Genomic DNA, 17,504 nt, shown 5'->3' on the forward strand with positions numbered 1-17,504 from the left:
CACACCCTTTGTGTTAGCCGTGCCATTCACAATGACTGAGTAGGCCTATCTCTATCCTTCATAGCCGATTCATTTATTATCAACAGACTTGTCAGATGGTATTGATTAAAAATAGACAGAATTGCTTGGATTCTGCTCTGGAGGCACGCCCTCTGTATTTTATCACTGACATTTTGTGTTTTGAATCATTGATTTGGGAAGGAGTCCATGCAGCTGTCAGCCATCAGAGAGCCATCCATTCATCAAACCCAAGGCCTGCAGAATCAATCAGTGTGCACTGTGCAACATATGGTCTGGACCCTCCTGTTCACTCAAAGATGAAGCGTAGAAGACCAAAAGCCTTGGCGTGGATTGGATCTGTATTGTCTATTAGCAAGGGAATAAATGATGACCGTAGCCGTGTGTAGCATCGCTCTACACATCGTGCTGAACTGTTGTGTATTGTTGCCCACTTGCTGATGTTCTCGCATTAATGTATGAATGTTTGTGCGTGCATGCGCATGCATGTGTGTGTGTGTGTGTGTGTGTGTGTGTGTGTGTGTGTGTGTGTGTGCGTGTGCGTGCGCGTGCGCGTGTGTGTGCATATGTAGATATGGGGTGTGCTTTTTGAAGACGAATCCTTTAAGTGTCAAAGAGTTCAGGAATGAGTGCCTGGAGAAAAGCCAGTTAAGTTAAGTTAAGTTAAGTTAAGTTAAGTTAAGTTAAGTTATCCTTTATTTATCCCCATGGGGAAATTCATCCTCTGCATTTCACCCATCCTCTACTAGGAACCTTCCTAGAACTAGGAGCAGTGGGCAGCCGCAGTGCAGCGCCCGGGGACCAACTCCAGTTCTTTTTGCCATTGCCTTGGTCAGGGGCACTGACAGGAGTCTTAACCCTAACATACATGTCTTTGAAGGTGGGAGGAAACCGGAGCACCCGGAGAAAACCCACACAAACACGGGGAGAACATGCAAACTCCACACAGAAAGGACCTGGGACGGACCGGTGTTCAAACCCGGGACCTTCTTACTGAGGCAACAGCACTAACCACTGAGCCACCATGCCGCCTACGTGCTGCCGATATGCATGATCAGTTCTTTGCTGAAATACGAGACTCATACAAAAAACACCACAACCAGGTGCTGAAGTAAACGGTGCAGTTCATATGCTACAGAAACCTCGTGCTACCAACGGACACCTCGTGCTACAAACAGACACACACGTGATAGAAGCGGCTGCACTGCTTTAAAAAATCGTGACTGACAGATAGGATGCGGAACCCACTTAATTTGATATATTAATTATTATTATTAGATTAGATAAGATCACAAGATCTCAGTTGCTCAAGTGACATCACTGATGACATCACAACTCCTGTATAAGATAATAAGATCACAGTGGCAGCAATTGCAAATGCATTCAACACTCACACACACAACTTGCCCCGAGTGACATCACTTCCGTCACAAAGTCTTGACTGCCCTTCAATATAGCGGCGGACACCGACCTCCAAATCTCGCCAACACAGATCTCGCCATGACATCACAGTTGAGCAATTGTGCAACATCATTTTCAGTTGAGTGACATCATTTCTGTCATAAATCGTGACGGACACCGCCACACAGACACCACTTAACCAATTTTGTAATAACTAATAAAAAAGAGAAGACTAATTGCTCGAGTGACATCACTGATGATATCACAACTGCCTGATGACATCACAGTCAAGCAATTGCGTGACATCAATTCCAGTTTTATTATTAATTAATACACAGGACAAGATGTTACTATCCCTATCTGAAGAAAAACACATTTAGAAGCTTAATCCAGAATAAAAGCTAACAGGCTAACAAACTAATAAACAAGACACAAATCACCAGACATCACTTCACACACACACACCCTCTTCCTTGTCGCCTTGATCCAGACCCAAATCCAGATCCAAATCTTGGAATTCTTGCACAACAATCCCCCGCACACATACACGAAACACACAAACCTCGGGGAGTAACATCTCGTGCTCCTACACACATTTATAGAAGCCGTTGCACCGCTTAAAAATACATCACCCTCCAACACCCACCGGGATAATCAGTTCCTTTCTGCAAATATCAATAATACCCATAACATTGGTCTCAAAAGTACACTTCAGGGAGGTCATTTCACTCCCCTAAAGCCCCCTCCCAATTCACAATACAAGGTGTCAAACACCCCAGAGGCATCTTGTCCTTCACATATTGGCCTAATAGAATTTTCAAATGGGAGCAAGACCTGGACTGTGTACTTTTGAACACTACGAATGAGAATCACCATGTGAGAAGGCACTATACTAACGTTTCTGATATAACAGCTTCTGCAGTACATTATCCACGCAACCTATTTTACACCAGACAGTCTCCATAGGATAAATTACATATCTGATCTTGATGTCAAACAGACAGGTAGCCATATTCACATGTTCTGGGAATGTAAGAAATAATTAAAACACAGTCGGGGTTCAATATGGGAGAATCTAAGAGATTTACTGTGTTTGAGATAACCTGTTCGGCTAAACGCGCCTTTTAGAGCTGAACAGTCACGTGGCATTTCTTGCCCCGGAAGAGAGTTCCCCATTCATTTCTCCATAGACATTTTGAAAAATAACAAGTTTTAAGGCTGGAACTGAGCCAACCTGTGACGTACTGAATCGTGAGTGCCCATAAAACATTTCAGTTGGAGCACAAACAAAAAAATAAGAACGGGGGGAATCGATTTACCCCCCCCCCCCCCCTCTGATGTCACAGATGACCTCATCATGAATTTACATGAAATGTACAGTCAGAGTTAAATATAGGCTTTAAATAGGCAGTGAATTTACATTAATTTACAGTCCGAGTTAAATATGAGTTGGCATTGAATTTACAATAAATTTACAGTCAGAGTTAAATAGGCTTTAAATAGGCAGTGAATTTACATGAATTTACAGTCCGAGTTAAATATGAGTTGGCATTGAATTTACATTAAATTTACAGTCAGAGTTAAATAGGCTTTAAATAGGCATTACATTTACATTAATTTACAGAGCATGAGTTTACTGAACATCAGCAGCTGAGTTCCGGAGGAGGTAGCGAGGTTTGTGGGGCGTGTTGGTGAGGTCCTTCGTGGAAAGGGGTTCTGGGCCTTGTTGGTGAGGTTGATGGTGGTTGGGAAGAAGTTGTTCTTGTGGCGAGTGGTTCTGGTCTTGGCAGACCTCAGTCTTTTGCCGTGGGGGAGTGACTTGAAGAGTTTGTGGCCAGGGTGGGAGGGGTCGGCCATGATCTTGCGAGACCGCTTCAGTGTCCTGGCTGCGTGCAGGTCCTGGAGCGATGGCAGGTTGCATCCGATTATCTTCTCAGCACAGCAGATGATGCGCTGCAGTCTGTTTATGTCCTTGAGAGTGGCAGCAGCATACCAGACGGTGATGGAGGAGGTGAGGATGGACTCTACGATGGAGGTGTAGAAGTGCACACAGGTGTAACAAAATTAGAGGCCGAAATGACGTAGTAGTAGCAACCAAGGAGTGGACTGGTGGAGGATGTGGTGTTGAGAGGCCATGTGTTTCCAGGATGGCCTGCTGGAGATCAGGGGAGGAAGGAACATGGCAAATCAAGTCATTAGTCAGTAATGAGCCTATAGGAACAATGTGCTCATTAACACTCATTAACACTCATTATATCTCACTCTCACTACACTCTGACACACTCATTACATCTCACTCTCACTACACTCTGACACACTCATTACATCTCACTCTCACTACACTCTGACACACTCATTACATCTCACTCTCACTACACTCTGACACACTCATTACATCTCACTCTGACACACTCATTACATCTCACTCTGACACACTCATTACATCTCACTCTCGCTACACCCTGACACACTCATTATATCTCACTCTCACTACACCCTGACACACTCATTACATCTCACTCTCGCTACACTCTGACACACTCATTACATCTCACTCTCACTACACCCTGACACACTCATTACATCTCACTCTCGCTACACCCTGACACACTCATTATATCTCACTCTCACTACACCCTGACACACTCATTACATCTCACTCTCGCTACACTCTGACACACTCATTACATCTCACTCTCACTACACCCTGACACACTCATTACATCTCACTCTCACTACACTCTGACACACTCATTACATCTCACTCTGACACACTCATTACATCTCACTCTGACACACTCATTATATCTCACTCTCACTACACCCTGACACACTCATTACATCTCACTCTCACTACACTCTGACACACTCATTACATCTCACTCTGACACACTCATTACATCTCACTCTGACACACTCATTACATCTCACTCTCGCTACACTCTGACACTTTCTTATCATGAGACACTTTCTTCTTTTACTCATTTGCTCTGGAGAGATAGACTGTTTCCCACAACCTTATGCTCCTCATCCATGCCCCTGTGAGTGTGATATAGCATGTCTTGGTGGAGCCTCAGTGTCTATAAACCAGTCATCATTCTGGCATTGGTGAGAGCTCTGAGGACTGAGATTAGTGTGTGCATGTGTGCGTGACGGACAGAAAGAGGGACAGAGAATAAGGAAGAGAAGATGAGTGAAATAGAAAGGGGCAGAAAGATCCACAAGCCGATTCAAACAGTTTGAGAGAGAGAATGAGTGAAACAGAGAATATGAGTTTCATGAGCTTTGTGTGAGACCGTAGCTCAGAGCAAGTCCACCTGTCATCTTCATCCCACTGCTTTGAGCAGTTTCTCTAACTCTGCCATGAAAATCACAAACACATCCCTGGAGACTGGAGTATTCCCAGATGCTTTGAAAACTGTTATTGTTAAGGCTCTACTGAAGCAATCTAATTTAGACAGTGGAGTTCTGAGTAAGTACTAGAATACATTCTCAAGTCTGTTTACTTGTTTACAAACAAGTAAACTTCGCGACTCAGGTCTGGACTAGTCTCGCTTACCACTCTCTCCATTTCACGCTGTACCCGTGCAGGAGACCCGGACTGAGCTATCTATCTACAGCATATCTATCTATCTATCTATCTGTCTATCTATCTCTCTCTCTCTTTATATATATATACAGTATATATATATATATATATATATATATATAGATATAGATATAGATATAGATATAGATATATATATATATACACATAGACACACACACACACACACAACAGATGAGGAAGCTCTACAATGATATGTAACACATGTATGCGTGTTACCATGTACAGTACAGTTACCATACATTAACCCCTGTTCACCTGCATGGGAGGAGCTTCACTAACAGTTCATAACTGGTACATTTATGATACAGTTACACTGATCATAATTGTGTTGAGGCTTTTGACAGACTCTTACAAGTACTTAATGATACATCAACAAATCTTTATTCATGTCATCAGCACAAAGACGGTGGGAGACATATGCAGATAGCGGAACATACATAGCTACCCTAAATTCACTTTCAAGGACCCAGGATTATTTTCGACAAACTTTTATGGCCTTGATTTGTTTTTAATTCACAAACTTTGATGATAGAGAGGGCCACAAAAAATGTCCTCGCTACCAGGTTTTGCCAGCGCAAAACATTTGGTGCATTTGAAGCCAGGTTTAGAGGAATAACTCATTTTAAATTAACAGTTGTGACATCATTATTCAGTCTTAACCACCAATATTTGATCCTTTTCTCATTCACTCCTATGTCACCACCTGCTCTCAGGGCTTGAAATTAACTTTTTTGACCACCTGCCAATATGGGTGCTAGATTTAAAAGTTACCAGCCAATTAGAATTTCCACTAGCTGAAATGTTTTTCTTGAAATAAATCAGAATATGAGTGGGTTAATTTAAGCGTAAGTATCAGTAAGTGTCCCGGGATGATCAAAGCCTGTGTTGAGGGTCACACGAACAAAAATGCAGTCTTGAAGCTAAATAAATCCAAAACCAATGAGTTATTTGAGTTATTTAAATTTCTACTTCAATGTAGCCTTTTAGTCATAAAGATTATTGAAAGATATTCCATATTCCAGACTGAAATGCTATAACAGAAGTGGAGTATTGGCCAGAATATGACATGAACCAAAAACAAAAAAAACAAAAAAACAATGCAATTCCATCGTGGGCCACACAGTTGGCGCCCGCGGGCCATGTGTGGATTAGCTCCATGTTATTCTGCTGTAGTAATCACAAATCAGACACTTAACCAATAACATCACAGTTTCACAAGCTCTCCATTTACTTTGTAATGACATTTTTACAGTGTTGTTTACATTCTAGCAATGCAATGTCAAGATGTATGGCTGAGAAACAAACATAATTAAGCATAAAGTCAGACTCTGCTGTTACTGAACTTTGATTCATTACACGTCTGGTTGAAGGACAGTGATAACTTGTTCCACCTCTGCCGACAGTGGAGGCGCTCTTCAGCAGGTTAGATGCAGCTGTGTTTCTTCAGACGAGATGAACAAGTGAACATCTTCTTACAGCAGTCACACCAGTAGCCCGTTCCAGTGTGGATGCGTTTGTGTGTTGTTAGGCCACTTAATTGACTGAAACTACTCCCACATTGGTCACAGTGGTAGGGCTTCTCTCCGGTGTGAATGTGTTGATGTGTTTTTAGGTTACCTAACCGACTGAAACTGCTCCCACATTGGTCACAGTGGTAGGGCTTCTCTCCAGTGTGAATGCGTTGATGTGTTTTTAGGCTACCTAACCGACTGAAACTGCTCCCACATTGGTCACAGTGGTAGGGCTTCTCTCCGGTGTGAATGTGTTGATGTGTTTTTAGGTTACCTAACCGACTGAAACTGCTCCCACATTGGTCACAGTGGTAGGGCTTCTCTCCAGTGTGAATGCGTTGATGTTTTTTTAGGTCACCTAACTGACTGAAACTGCTCGCACATTGGTCACAGTGGTAGGGCTTCTCTCCAGTGTGAATGCGTTGATGTGTTTTTAGGCTACCTAACTCACTGAAACTGCTCCCACATTGGTCACAGTGGTAGGGCTTCTCTCCCGTGTGAATGCGTTTGTGTGTTTTTAGGCTACCTAACAGAGTGAAACTGCTCCCACATTGGTCACAGTGGTAGGGCTTCTCTCCAGTGTGAATGCGTTGATGTGTTTTTAGGCTACCTAACCGACTGAAACTGCTCCCACATTGGTCACAGTGATAGGGCTTCTCTCCAGTGTGAATGCGTTTGTGTGTTCTTAGGTGACTTGACTGACTGAAACTGCTCCCACATTGGTCACAGTGGTAGGGCTTCTCTCCAGTGTGAATGCGCTTGTGTGTTTTTAGGCTACCTAACTGACTGAAACTGCTCCCACATTGGTCACAGTGGTAGGGCTTCTCTCCAGTGTGACTGCGTTTGGGTCTCTTGGTGTCTTTCTGTTTCCATAAAGGAGGACAAAGAAATAATTAGGATAGTTGGACACTATGTGTGTGTGTTGCAACATCAGTGATACAACAGTGATATTTTTCTCACCTCTTCTGAAGAATTCATTTCGACAATGCTCCTCCCCTCCTACGCCAGATGTCTGTCCTCCCACCAAACAGCTCTGTAGATACAGTAGGGTTAAATTAATTCAGTCATATACAATTTAATTACAAATTGGGGTCTCAAACTCTTCAGGAAATTGTTCAAAATTGAATGGTATGTTGCTTAAAATGTATTGAGATAATCATACTTAGGTTGAAGATTTGTGAGTTCTTAAATAGCAGAGGATGATTTCAATGAATAGCCTACATTAAGACAAATTCCAATCTTGCATTTTGTGGCAATAAACGTGATTCTGATAAATGAAAGACAATATAAGCAGAACACATCTATCAATGAATTAGATTTATTGTTAATTTAATATCAAATAGTAAGAATCAAAACGACTCAAGCGTGAATTGTACAGTAGACTAAATAGAAGAATACCGCGTGGAGCGATGTTTAGATCAGTGTGTGTGTTTGTGTGTGTGAGAGAGAGAGAAGGGTCATAAACCAAGGCCCCCACGGCCTTGAATTATTAAACTGAGTCACTGTTGGGCATGAGATAATTTGGGATCATTTCTAAAACGGTTAATTATTTCATGTTTATATTGTTGTTGTTGTTTTTTATATCTACCTGTTTTAGACCAAGGACCACAATGGAAATAAGTCTTGACTTTATTGTGCTTTATCCTTGATGTTATTCTTTGAGATCCGTGTCTGTACTTTGTTTAGTACATTGTATTTCAATTTGTAACCGTCAAATCAAATCAAATCAATAACCCTAATCTAATTGTGTCCATGATTCAGCCTACCTGGCGAGTCTTTCGCTGTGTTCGAATACCTCTAGCCTTTCCAAAGTTGTCCTTGCTTGTGCGCAGTAGTTGTAGACTCATAGAACAAAGAAACCTTGATCAGAGGCCTAGTCCTCCTGGTCCATTGTCCTGAAATTTCTGTAGAAAATGTCTCTTTGGTGATCACAGCTGGGCAGCGGTCTAAAGAGGCAGAACAACTGTAAACAGCTGTTTATATAGTGCAGGTGATGCCCCGCCCATTGTAGTAGAGATGGTTCAGGTGGGGGTTGTGAGGCTTTGTTTGAATGAGGTGAAGGCGGGACTTTGTAATCCTTTGTCCTTTTAAATTACTACAATACATTGCTGTGAATTACTGCCATGCTTATCTATTGCCTATAATGAGCATCACCTTATCTATTTAAATATGTATTTCTAAATGTTTGATGAATATAGACTTCCTAATCATTTACTTTTTTTCTATGCATCAGAGCTGCAGACCCGTCTTCACGTGTGGAGTTTTGATTGGCTGTGACAGAACAGCCACTCCTTACTTAAGTGGGCTTCATCATGTCTGTAAACTATTACTATTGTGAACTCACAAATAAAGGCCAATATAAACACATGCACCTCCCTGACCTGCTAGCCACACCCATTCATTTAGTTAAAAACTCATTTCTAGGGTTTGTCTTCTAGAGCAGACCTGGGCAGAACCAGGCCTCATGATGGATCTGCCTGGCCTGGGAAGGCTAAGACAAACCACACCTTTTCACTTATGAAGCTAAAACAATCGAATGAGATGACCTAAATTGGCTGTTTGGAGTGATTTTCAATATAATAAATGCTTACGAATAATTCCACAGTATGTTTTCTATATTGATTGATATTTTTAGTTAAGTGTCATGCACCTTAGGGTGCCCAGCCCATATGAAATCACAAAATGAAAATATTGCAGACACTTCTCTTGACCAAGGATAACTGTGTGTTCTGTCCCAATGAAAGATCCTTTTGCTCACCCTATCCTCTGGCAACTGGACAAGGCGGTTCCACAAACCAGCCATTTCACATCTTTGCTTAACAAGACATTACTCCCATCCTATATGCCCTTCAATAGCCATCTTTGCAGGATATTTATGCACTCCAAGAAAGCACCTCATGGCTCGACTCTGGAGAGCATTACAGTCAGGAGCATCCTCAAAACCTCACGCTCCTGCAACATAAATAAAATAAAATGGAGCCAACCATTGAATCATAAAGTTTTTAAAAAGTTGATAAGCCTAGGTCAGGACATGGTTTCATTTTACTCATCACAGAGCCTAATGCTCTTCCTGCAGACTCTGCCAGTACTTTTAATCCTCCTGAAACGCTCATGTTTTCATTAAAAAATATATATTTATAAGAGGAAGTGTACATTAAAGGCATTTAACCAAACTGAAACACATAATCACTCTGCTGTACACATTTTTTCCTAAAATGTATAATCTGAGTTGTTTCACTGTTGATGGCAAGTATCCATTTATTGTGTGCTCATATATATTTTTTGTAAATTAACCTCTTCCTCAACAATCAAAACAATATTGTCCGCGTACAACAAAATACTAAAGTTCATATTGTTAATTGGTATACCTGAGTTGGCCTGCTTGATTTCCCTAGGTTCCTTCTAGGATTTAATTTCATGATGAAATTAGAGGCTATATGGCATGACAATATTTTTTTTTGGCCCACGGCAACAATCTGGGTTTCTCATGTGGCCCCGCAGGAAAAATAATTGCCCACCCCTGGTCTAGAGAATGAGTTATGTGCAGAATCTGTTCGAGCAGAAATCAAATAAATCCAAGTCAGCATACAGTCAATGTCACATTCCCCAGCTTCCCCACTCATTCTCTGTGGAGCTGAACGTAAGTGATACTTTTTCTTCTTAGGTTTTTTTGACAGCCATTTTTTTTGTTTTTAAGGGACACCCTTGTGTCCCCTTGTTCTTAGCCTGCCCGTCATTGTTTGTTCTGTATGCTCTGATGAAGGTCTTGCTGACTGAAAGCTTACACTTATAAACTTATATACTTACTTATAAATGTGAATTTTAGTGCAAATTTAAGTGTGCGGAAAGCCCTTCTTTCATAAGGGACACCCTAAAATCCAAAATACATATTTTTCCTCTCACATGTAGTGCTAATTATCCATCTACGGTATAACGTTTTGGAGATATCGGCCTCTTCTCTTGAATACGTTGTTGTGAGCAGTTTCATGTAGGAACTATTTTCTTTTGCAGTCTCATATAGGAACTAGCTAGCAGCTAGCTGCTGTAGTTCGGTCAAAAGAAAATAGTTCCTCCATGAAACTGCTCATAATAAGGTCTGTGGATTATCTTGAGAAACATGATTTCTGGAGACGTTGAGTTTTTCAAATGCATTTCTTTGGCACAGGCCGAGTGCCATCCAGTTCCATTGTATTGGAGAGAAGGCAGAAACTCTGCGGCCGATATCTCCAAAACTCAGGCAACTAACATAAAATACAGATGGATAAATAGCACTACAGGTGAGAGAATATATGTATTTTGGATTTTAGGGTGAGCTGTTCCTTTAATTATACACAGCTGTCCGGACATGAACAAACTTCCTTTTCCCTGCAAGCAAAAGTGATACCGCTGAGTCAAGAAATTCTGAAATAAGTCACATGAGACAATCTTCCTTTTATAGGAAAATTTTAATAGTTATTCAATGTTCTACATTTTACAGTAAATATTATACAATTACAAACTTGGCTTAGTTATAGTACTAAGATCACTAACTGATCTTAAAATAAAAACCCTCAACAACAAAAAACATAAAAAAAATAATAAAAAAAATAAAAACAGATTTACACTTCATATCACAAGCCTGACGCGGGTCCTTCACTCTGGACCAAATAGCTAACATACAATTCACTTCTCTCAATGTTGCAAAGACGTTGGGCTTCAGTTTGAAACACAGCCGTATGGTAACAGATATACCATAGCATGTGCAAACTGGGTACCAAACTAAAACTTCCAAAGATGGGGTTGTTTCCGAATACTCGATCCGAGGGATACAAGTATTCTTTTCTCTCTTTTCTTGGAAGACAAGGAATTTCAACTTTTTGCATCACATTTAGTGTCAAATTAGACTAAGAAGAGAGAAATCTCCTGACAAGTTGAAATTAAAAAGCTGCAGCAGAACATCAAAGACATTTAAGAGCCTACTATTCACTTTGATAGTAGTGTTTTAATTTATATTCATGGGGAGGAAAAAAAACTGCTAAGACTTAACGACTGCAAGGCAAAAAGAAGAGAGAAGGGAGAGGGGAGATGGAGGGAGAGAAAAGTTGTTGTGAATGTATCCGGTTGCCTCTTCACTTTTTGAAGTGAAGAGGTGCAAGATTCAAATAGTCAAACAAAAATAACCCAATAGTCCTCATTAAAGTCACTACCTTTCAACGTTGGGAAATGTCGCAGAAAACGGAATGATGAACCAAGAGTGAAGGAAAAATAAATGACCGTGATTAAGACCCTAACATATCTACATTTTCAATTGTCTCCCTCTCTTTCACTTAAGTGCTAATTGAGAGAAAAGAGTTGAGGAATGGAGTGGTGGAATGGGGAAGTAGTGTCACCACCCCGCGTTCATCTGAAAATTAAACTACTCTGTTGGGATCCGTTTGCCTGGAAGCAGCCTAGTGGTTGGAACCCGCTGGGTTTCCGCAGTGCACACAAAGAGAGTAGAAATACTGTTGGCTTTCATGAGCATTGGTCCCAAGCCCATACAAGAAAACCTCTCTCATAGAAACTCTGCACTTAAAATGAGCAACTCCTACAGGGAGATTTGAAACGCCACAGCTAAAACCTTGATATAGATATCAAGGACAATTTGTCATTGTCTAAGATTCGGTTTCGATCCCAGGAGTGGAGGCGCGATTCTGAAATAACTTTCTTGGACTCAAAGGACTATAATTTACTTGGGGCAATTATAAATGATCAATACAGTAGTGTTTTTCAGCCCATGGCCTTCTTGGGGGGGGGGGGGGGGGGGAGTTCAACTCAAGACAATTAACCAGGGTTCCCCCACCTTCTTCAACATCAAATTCAATTACTTTTCAAGGACCTTCAAAGCCCAATTCACCAAATTCAAGGACCCAACACGACATCGTTTGAGGCATGGATGGTTAACCCTGATTAATGGCGGTAGCTGGTGTTGAAAGGCCAAAAAATAGAGCATCTATACGACTGACTGAATTCGATCATCATTAATTCTGCTAAGGGGAGGCGAGGGCTGCAAAGGTCAAACTGATGAGACATGAAAGCCAAAAGAGGTGAAAAAGAAGTTGCGAGAGGGGTGGAGAGGTTAGAAAAAAGGGATGAGTGAACAGTAGAGGGCGACAGCATTTAGGCTTTGACACTTCTCATCCCCAAATGTAATCTAAGTAAATGCTTAGAAGAAGAGATGCAGAATGGCCTCTGAAGGGAGCTGGTGGCACCAAGTGAAACCAGGGAACATTGGGGGGGTACAGTAAAAGAAAGTTAGAGCCAGACAGGTAATATGCAGTTACAATGTGAGAAACAGGGCAGCAATAGGAAAACACAGATTCACAGGAAGCTAGACATAACAACCAGTTAGTTACTTAGGAGATGAAACTAATATTTACTGAATGGCATTTTGTGAAATATGGCACAGAAGGAAGGGCATTGAGGCTGGGGGGGGGGGGGGGGGCTGCAAGAAGTAATTATTTCAATATCTATGCACCCACAGAACATGAAGGGATAGAAAAGACTTCGGTCCACCTCACGTTAGAATTACACTCAAGAATGTTGAACACAAACGCCTGTTCTATCAATTTCAGTTCTGTGACTCGTCCTCAACGTCCTCAATTCAAGGTCTAAAAAAAAAAAAAAAAACACAAGCAACAATCATTACACAATACGTTTTTCTTAACAATGTGGACATTTTGTCGAGCCTCCTTGATGACGCGAGCGCGCTGTGCTGGTCGTTTTGAACGGCGGTCCCAGGCAGCCCCATCTGTTGTTTACTGCCACAAATACAAAACAACTTGATAGACCCTTGCCTTAACCTCTGTCCCCTTTGACAGATATGGTAGGTAGAGGATGTGCACAGACAGAGATGCACAAGAACAGGAGGTCAACAAAAATATTAAAAGCACAAACAGTAGCTGCCACACTGATGCAACCATGCTTAGCTAGAAACACATTACTGTACCACTTGCTGTATAAATATACTGCATTCTTTTAAGAGATCCAATGCTATAGTGAACTACACCTGAATATAATGCATACCCATTATGCTTAATTGACCACCGAGGGAAAGGAGGAGAGAGAAAAAAGATTTAATTGAGAAATACTGACAGAAGTAGTGGTTGGCTAAATAAATCCCTATGAAAAGTAACATCACTGCTGTCGCAAGAAAATCCCAATTTTGTATTTTTCCAGATGTTTTTTTTCCTGGCTTGAATTAAAATGTACACGGTCCTGTATATGGTGAGTAAACCTCATGACCCTCAGGCCAATAACATCCATTCACTATCCAGGTTTCTCAAATACGAGGGCCAATCTGAAAATAAGGCTTGAAGATACAAGGTTTTCATCCGACAGCGGCATTATGCAATACTGCTGAGAATGAACCTACTAGTGTACAAACATCTGGACTAAGAATACCTCATCAAACACTCAACCTTATCGTTTTATTTTTTAATTAAATTACAATATAAATTGCTTCTTTCTCCCTCTGCACTACAAAGCCTAGGTACCGGTTACTTAGCGTTAAATTATAGTCATCAAGTTTTTTTTTTTCTTATTTTGTGCAATATTTCCTCACAAAGTTATTCAATAACCAAATGTTTGATATGTTCTTCTACTCTTCTTAGCAATAACTGTGATAATTATTGAACGAGGCTGCTTACAGAGCCTGTAATCCATATTTAGAGATTACAACGATAAGCATTTTTTAAAATCAATTCAAAACGTTGAGAAAGTAATGACTGTACGGTAACAGTTGGAGGCATTCCCTCTTATTTTATTGCAATATCAAACCACGTCATCTACATAATATGCGCACTGTAAATGCTTTTGTTACACCAACCTGTAGTCTACAGATCATGTCTGTACTCTACAGACCATGAAGTTGTGATTGGAGTTTTTTGTTGTTTTTGAAAATAAAATAAAAAAACGCCACAGGCCTCACCTGCATATTCAGCCACCACCTCCTCCCACCCCACGTCTCAAGCCAAGGACCAATAAACAAAAACAAGACGCACACAGCACCACATTAAGCTTCATGTCCCCAATCACCTCTCACTTGGGATAAGCCTTTTAGGTGCATCTCAATATTGTAGATATGAATGTTTTTGCAGAGATGAACAAGATCTTCCAGCAGAATGAAAAAAAAAATGACGGCAACACCTCAATGATGACAGCACTTTGATTTTGCTCTTAGAGGGCATCATGGCTGCCGAGGTTTTACCCACATTCAGAGAGAATCAAACGATGCCGATGGAAATGTGACAGATCTGGCTGGACATGTTCTCTCATAAGCCTGGTGCAGGAGCATCCACATGTCATCGCCTTGGTCTGGCCAGTTCAGAAAGAGAAGAGGCGGAGCTGCGTGCTCAATGCACAGTGGGATGGCCTTGGACGTTGCAATTCCTGTCCACCCATCAGTTAACGTTTGGGTACCCAAGCCTGGTACCACTAATGGTACCGGTACCTTTACAACCGGTACTACCCCCATACCAAATTGCAACGCAGATTTAGGTGCCTCATTTCTGCGCCGTGCCCGAGCTGCTGAGTGACATATCCGCCCTCTGGTGCTGCGAAAACGGCGCCACACATTACACACCTTCACTAACATTACCGTTTGGAGCGTAAGCCTCTTTAAATTATATATAAAAAAAAATCTTGCTTTAAAATTTGAAAAAGTATCGGTTCAGGCACCAGTACCATTTTAAAAGTATCGTTATAGCACCCGTATCGGAACAATACGAAACGATACCCATCAGGCCAACTTATGCAACTATATGAGATAATATGAGACTCTGTATGGTGGGTCAGAAAAAATACTGGTGATAGATTAGCTCCATGTTATTCTGCTGTAGTAATCACAAATCAGACACTTAACCAATAACATCACAGTTTCACAAGCTCTCCATTTACTTTGTAATGACATTTTTACAGTGTTGTTTACATTCTAGCAATGCAATGTCAAGATGTATGGCTGAGAAACAAACATAATTAAGCATAAAGTCAGACTCTGCTGTTACTGAACTTTGATTCATTACACGTCTGGTTGGAGGACAGTGATAACTTGTTCCGCCTCTGCAGACAGTGGAGGCGCTCTTCAGCAGGTTAGATGCAGCAGTGTTTCTTCAGACGAGATGAACAAGTGAACATCTTCTTACAGCAGTCACACCAGTAGCCCGTTCCAGTGTGGATGCGTTTGTGTCTTGTTAGGGCACTTGAGTGACTGAAACTACTCCCACCTTGGTCACAGTGGTAGGGCTTCTCTCCGGTGTGAATGCGTTGATGTGTTTTTAGGTTACCTAACCAACTGAAACTGCTCCCACATTGGTCACAGGGGTAGGGCTTCTCTCCAGTGTGAATGCGTTGATGTTTTTTTAGGTCACCTAACTGACTGAAACTGCTCCCACATTGGTCACAGTGGTAGGGCTTCTCTCCAGTGTGAATGCGTTGATGTGTTTTTAGGCTACCTAACTCACTGAAACTGCTCCCACATTGGTCACAGTGGTAGGGCTTCTCTCCAGTGTGAATGCGTTGATGTTTTTTTAGGCTACCTAACCGACTGAAACTGCTCCCACATTGGTCACAGTGGTAGGGCTTCTCTCCAGTGTGAATGCGTTGATGTGTTTTTAGGCTAGCTAACTCACTGAAACTGCTCCCACATTGGTCACAGTGATAGGGCTTCTCTCCAGTGTGAATGCGTTTGTGTGTTCTTAGGTGACTTGACTGACTGAAACTGCTCCCACATTGGTCACAGTGGTAGGGCTTCTCTCCAGTGTGAATGCGTTGATGTGTTTTTAGGTGACCTAACTCACTGAAACGGCTCCCACATTGGTCACAGTGGTAGGGCTTCTCTCCAGTGTGAATGCGCTTGTGTGTTTTTAGGCTACCTAACTGAGTGAAACTGCTCCCACATTGGTCACAGTGGTAGGGCTTCTCTCCAGTGTGAATGCGTTGATGTTTTTTTAGGCTACCTAACCGACTGAAACTGCTCCCACATTGGTCACAGTGGTAGGGCTTCTGTCCAGTGTGAATGCGTTGATGTGTTTTTAGGTGACCTAACTCACTGAAACGGCTCCCACATTGGTCACAGTGGTAGGGCTTCTCTCCAGTGTGAATGCGCTTGTGTGTTTTTAGGCTACCTAACTGAGTGAAACTGCTCCCACATTGGTCACAGTGGTAGGGCTTCTCTCCAGTGTGAATGCGTTGATGTGTTTTTAGGCTAGCTAACTCACTGAAACTGCTCCCACATTGGTCACAGTGATAGGGCTTCTCTCCAGTGTGAATGCGTTTGTGTGTTCTTAGGTGACTTGACTGACTGAAACTGCTCCCACATTGGTCACAGTGGTAGGGCTTCTCTCCAGTGTGAATGCGTTGATGTGTTTTTAGGTGACCTAACTCACTGAAACGGCTCCCACATTGGTCACAGTGGTAGGGCTTCTCTCCAGTGTGAATGCGTTGATGTTTTTTTAGGCTACCTAACCGACTGAAACTGCTCCCACATTGGTCACAGTGGTAGGGCTTCTCTCCAGTGTGACTGCGTTTGGGTCTCTTGGTGTCTTTCTGTTTCCATAAAGGAGGACAAAGAAATAATTAGGATAGTTGGACACTATGTGTGTGTGTTGCAACATCAGTGATACAACAGTGATATTTTTCTCACCTCTTCTGAAGAATTCATTTCGACAATGCTCCTCCCCTCCTACGCCAGATGTCTGTCCTCCCACCAAACAGCTCTGTAGATACAGTAGGGTTAAATTAATTCAGTCATATACAATTTAATTACAAATTGGGGTCTCAAACTCTTCAGGAAATTGTTCAAAATTGAATGGTATGTTGCTTAAAATGTATTGAGATAATCATACTTAGGTTGAAGATTTGTGAGTTCTTAAATAGCGGAGGATGATTTCAATGAATAGCCTACATTAAGACAAATTCCAATCTTGCATTTTGTGGCAATAAACGTG

General features: G+C 41.6%; 1 protein-coding gene across 1 annotated transcript in view; it reads right to left on the bottom strand.

Moving 5' to 3' along the window:
• The window catches only part of LOC310776616 (uncharacterized protein), a gene marked incomplete at both ends in the record, with an annotated part of 48,076 nt that overhangs the window by 28,300 nt on the left and 2,272 nt on the right, over positions 1-17,504 (bottom strand). Inside the window, one exon of the mRNA XM_083636792.1 lies at positions 15,952-16,108. Within this exon, the coding sequence (XP_083492918.1) occupies positions 15,952-16,108 (157 nt within the window). The remainder of the gene's footprint in view (positions 1-15,951; positions 16,109-17,504) is intronic.

Source organism: Poromitra crassiceps (genome assembly GCF_964638095.1).
Source record: "Poromitra crassiceps genome assembly, chromosome: 5".
NCBI classification, from domain to species: Eukaryota; Metazoa; Chordata; class Actinopteri; order Beryciformes; family Melamphaidae; genus Poromitra; species Poromitra crassiceps.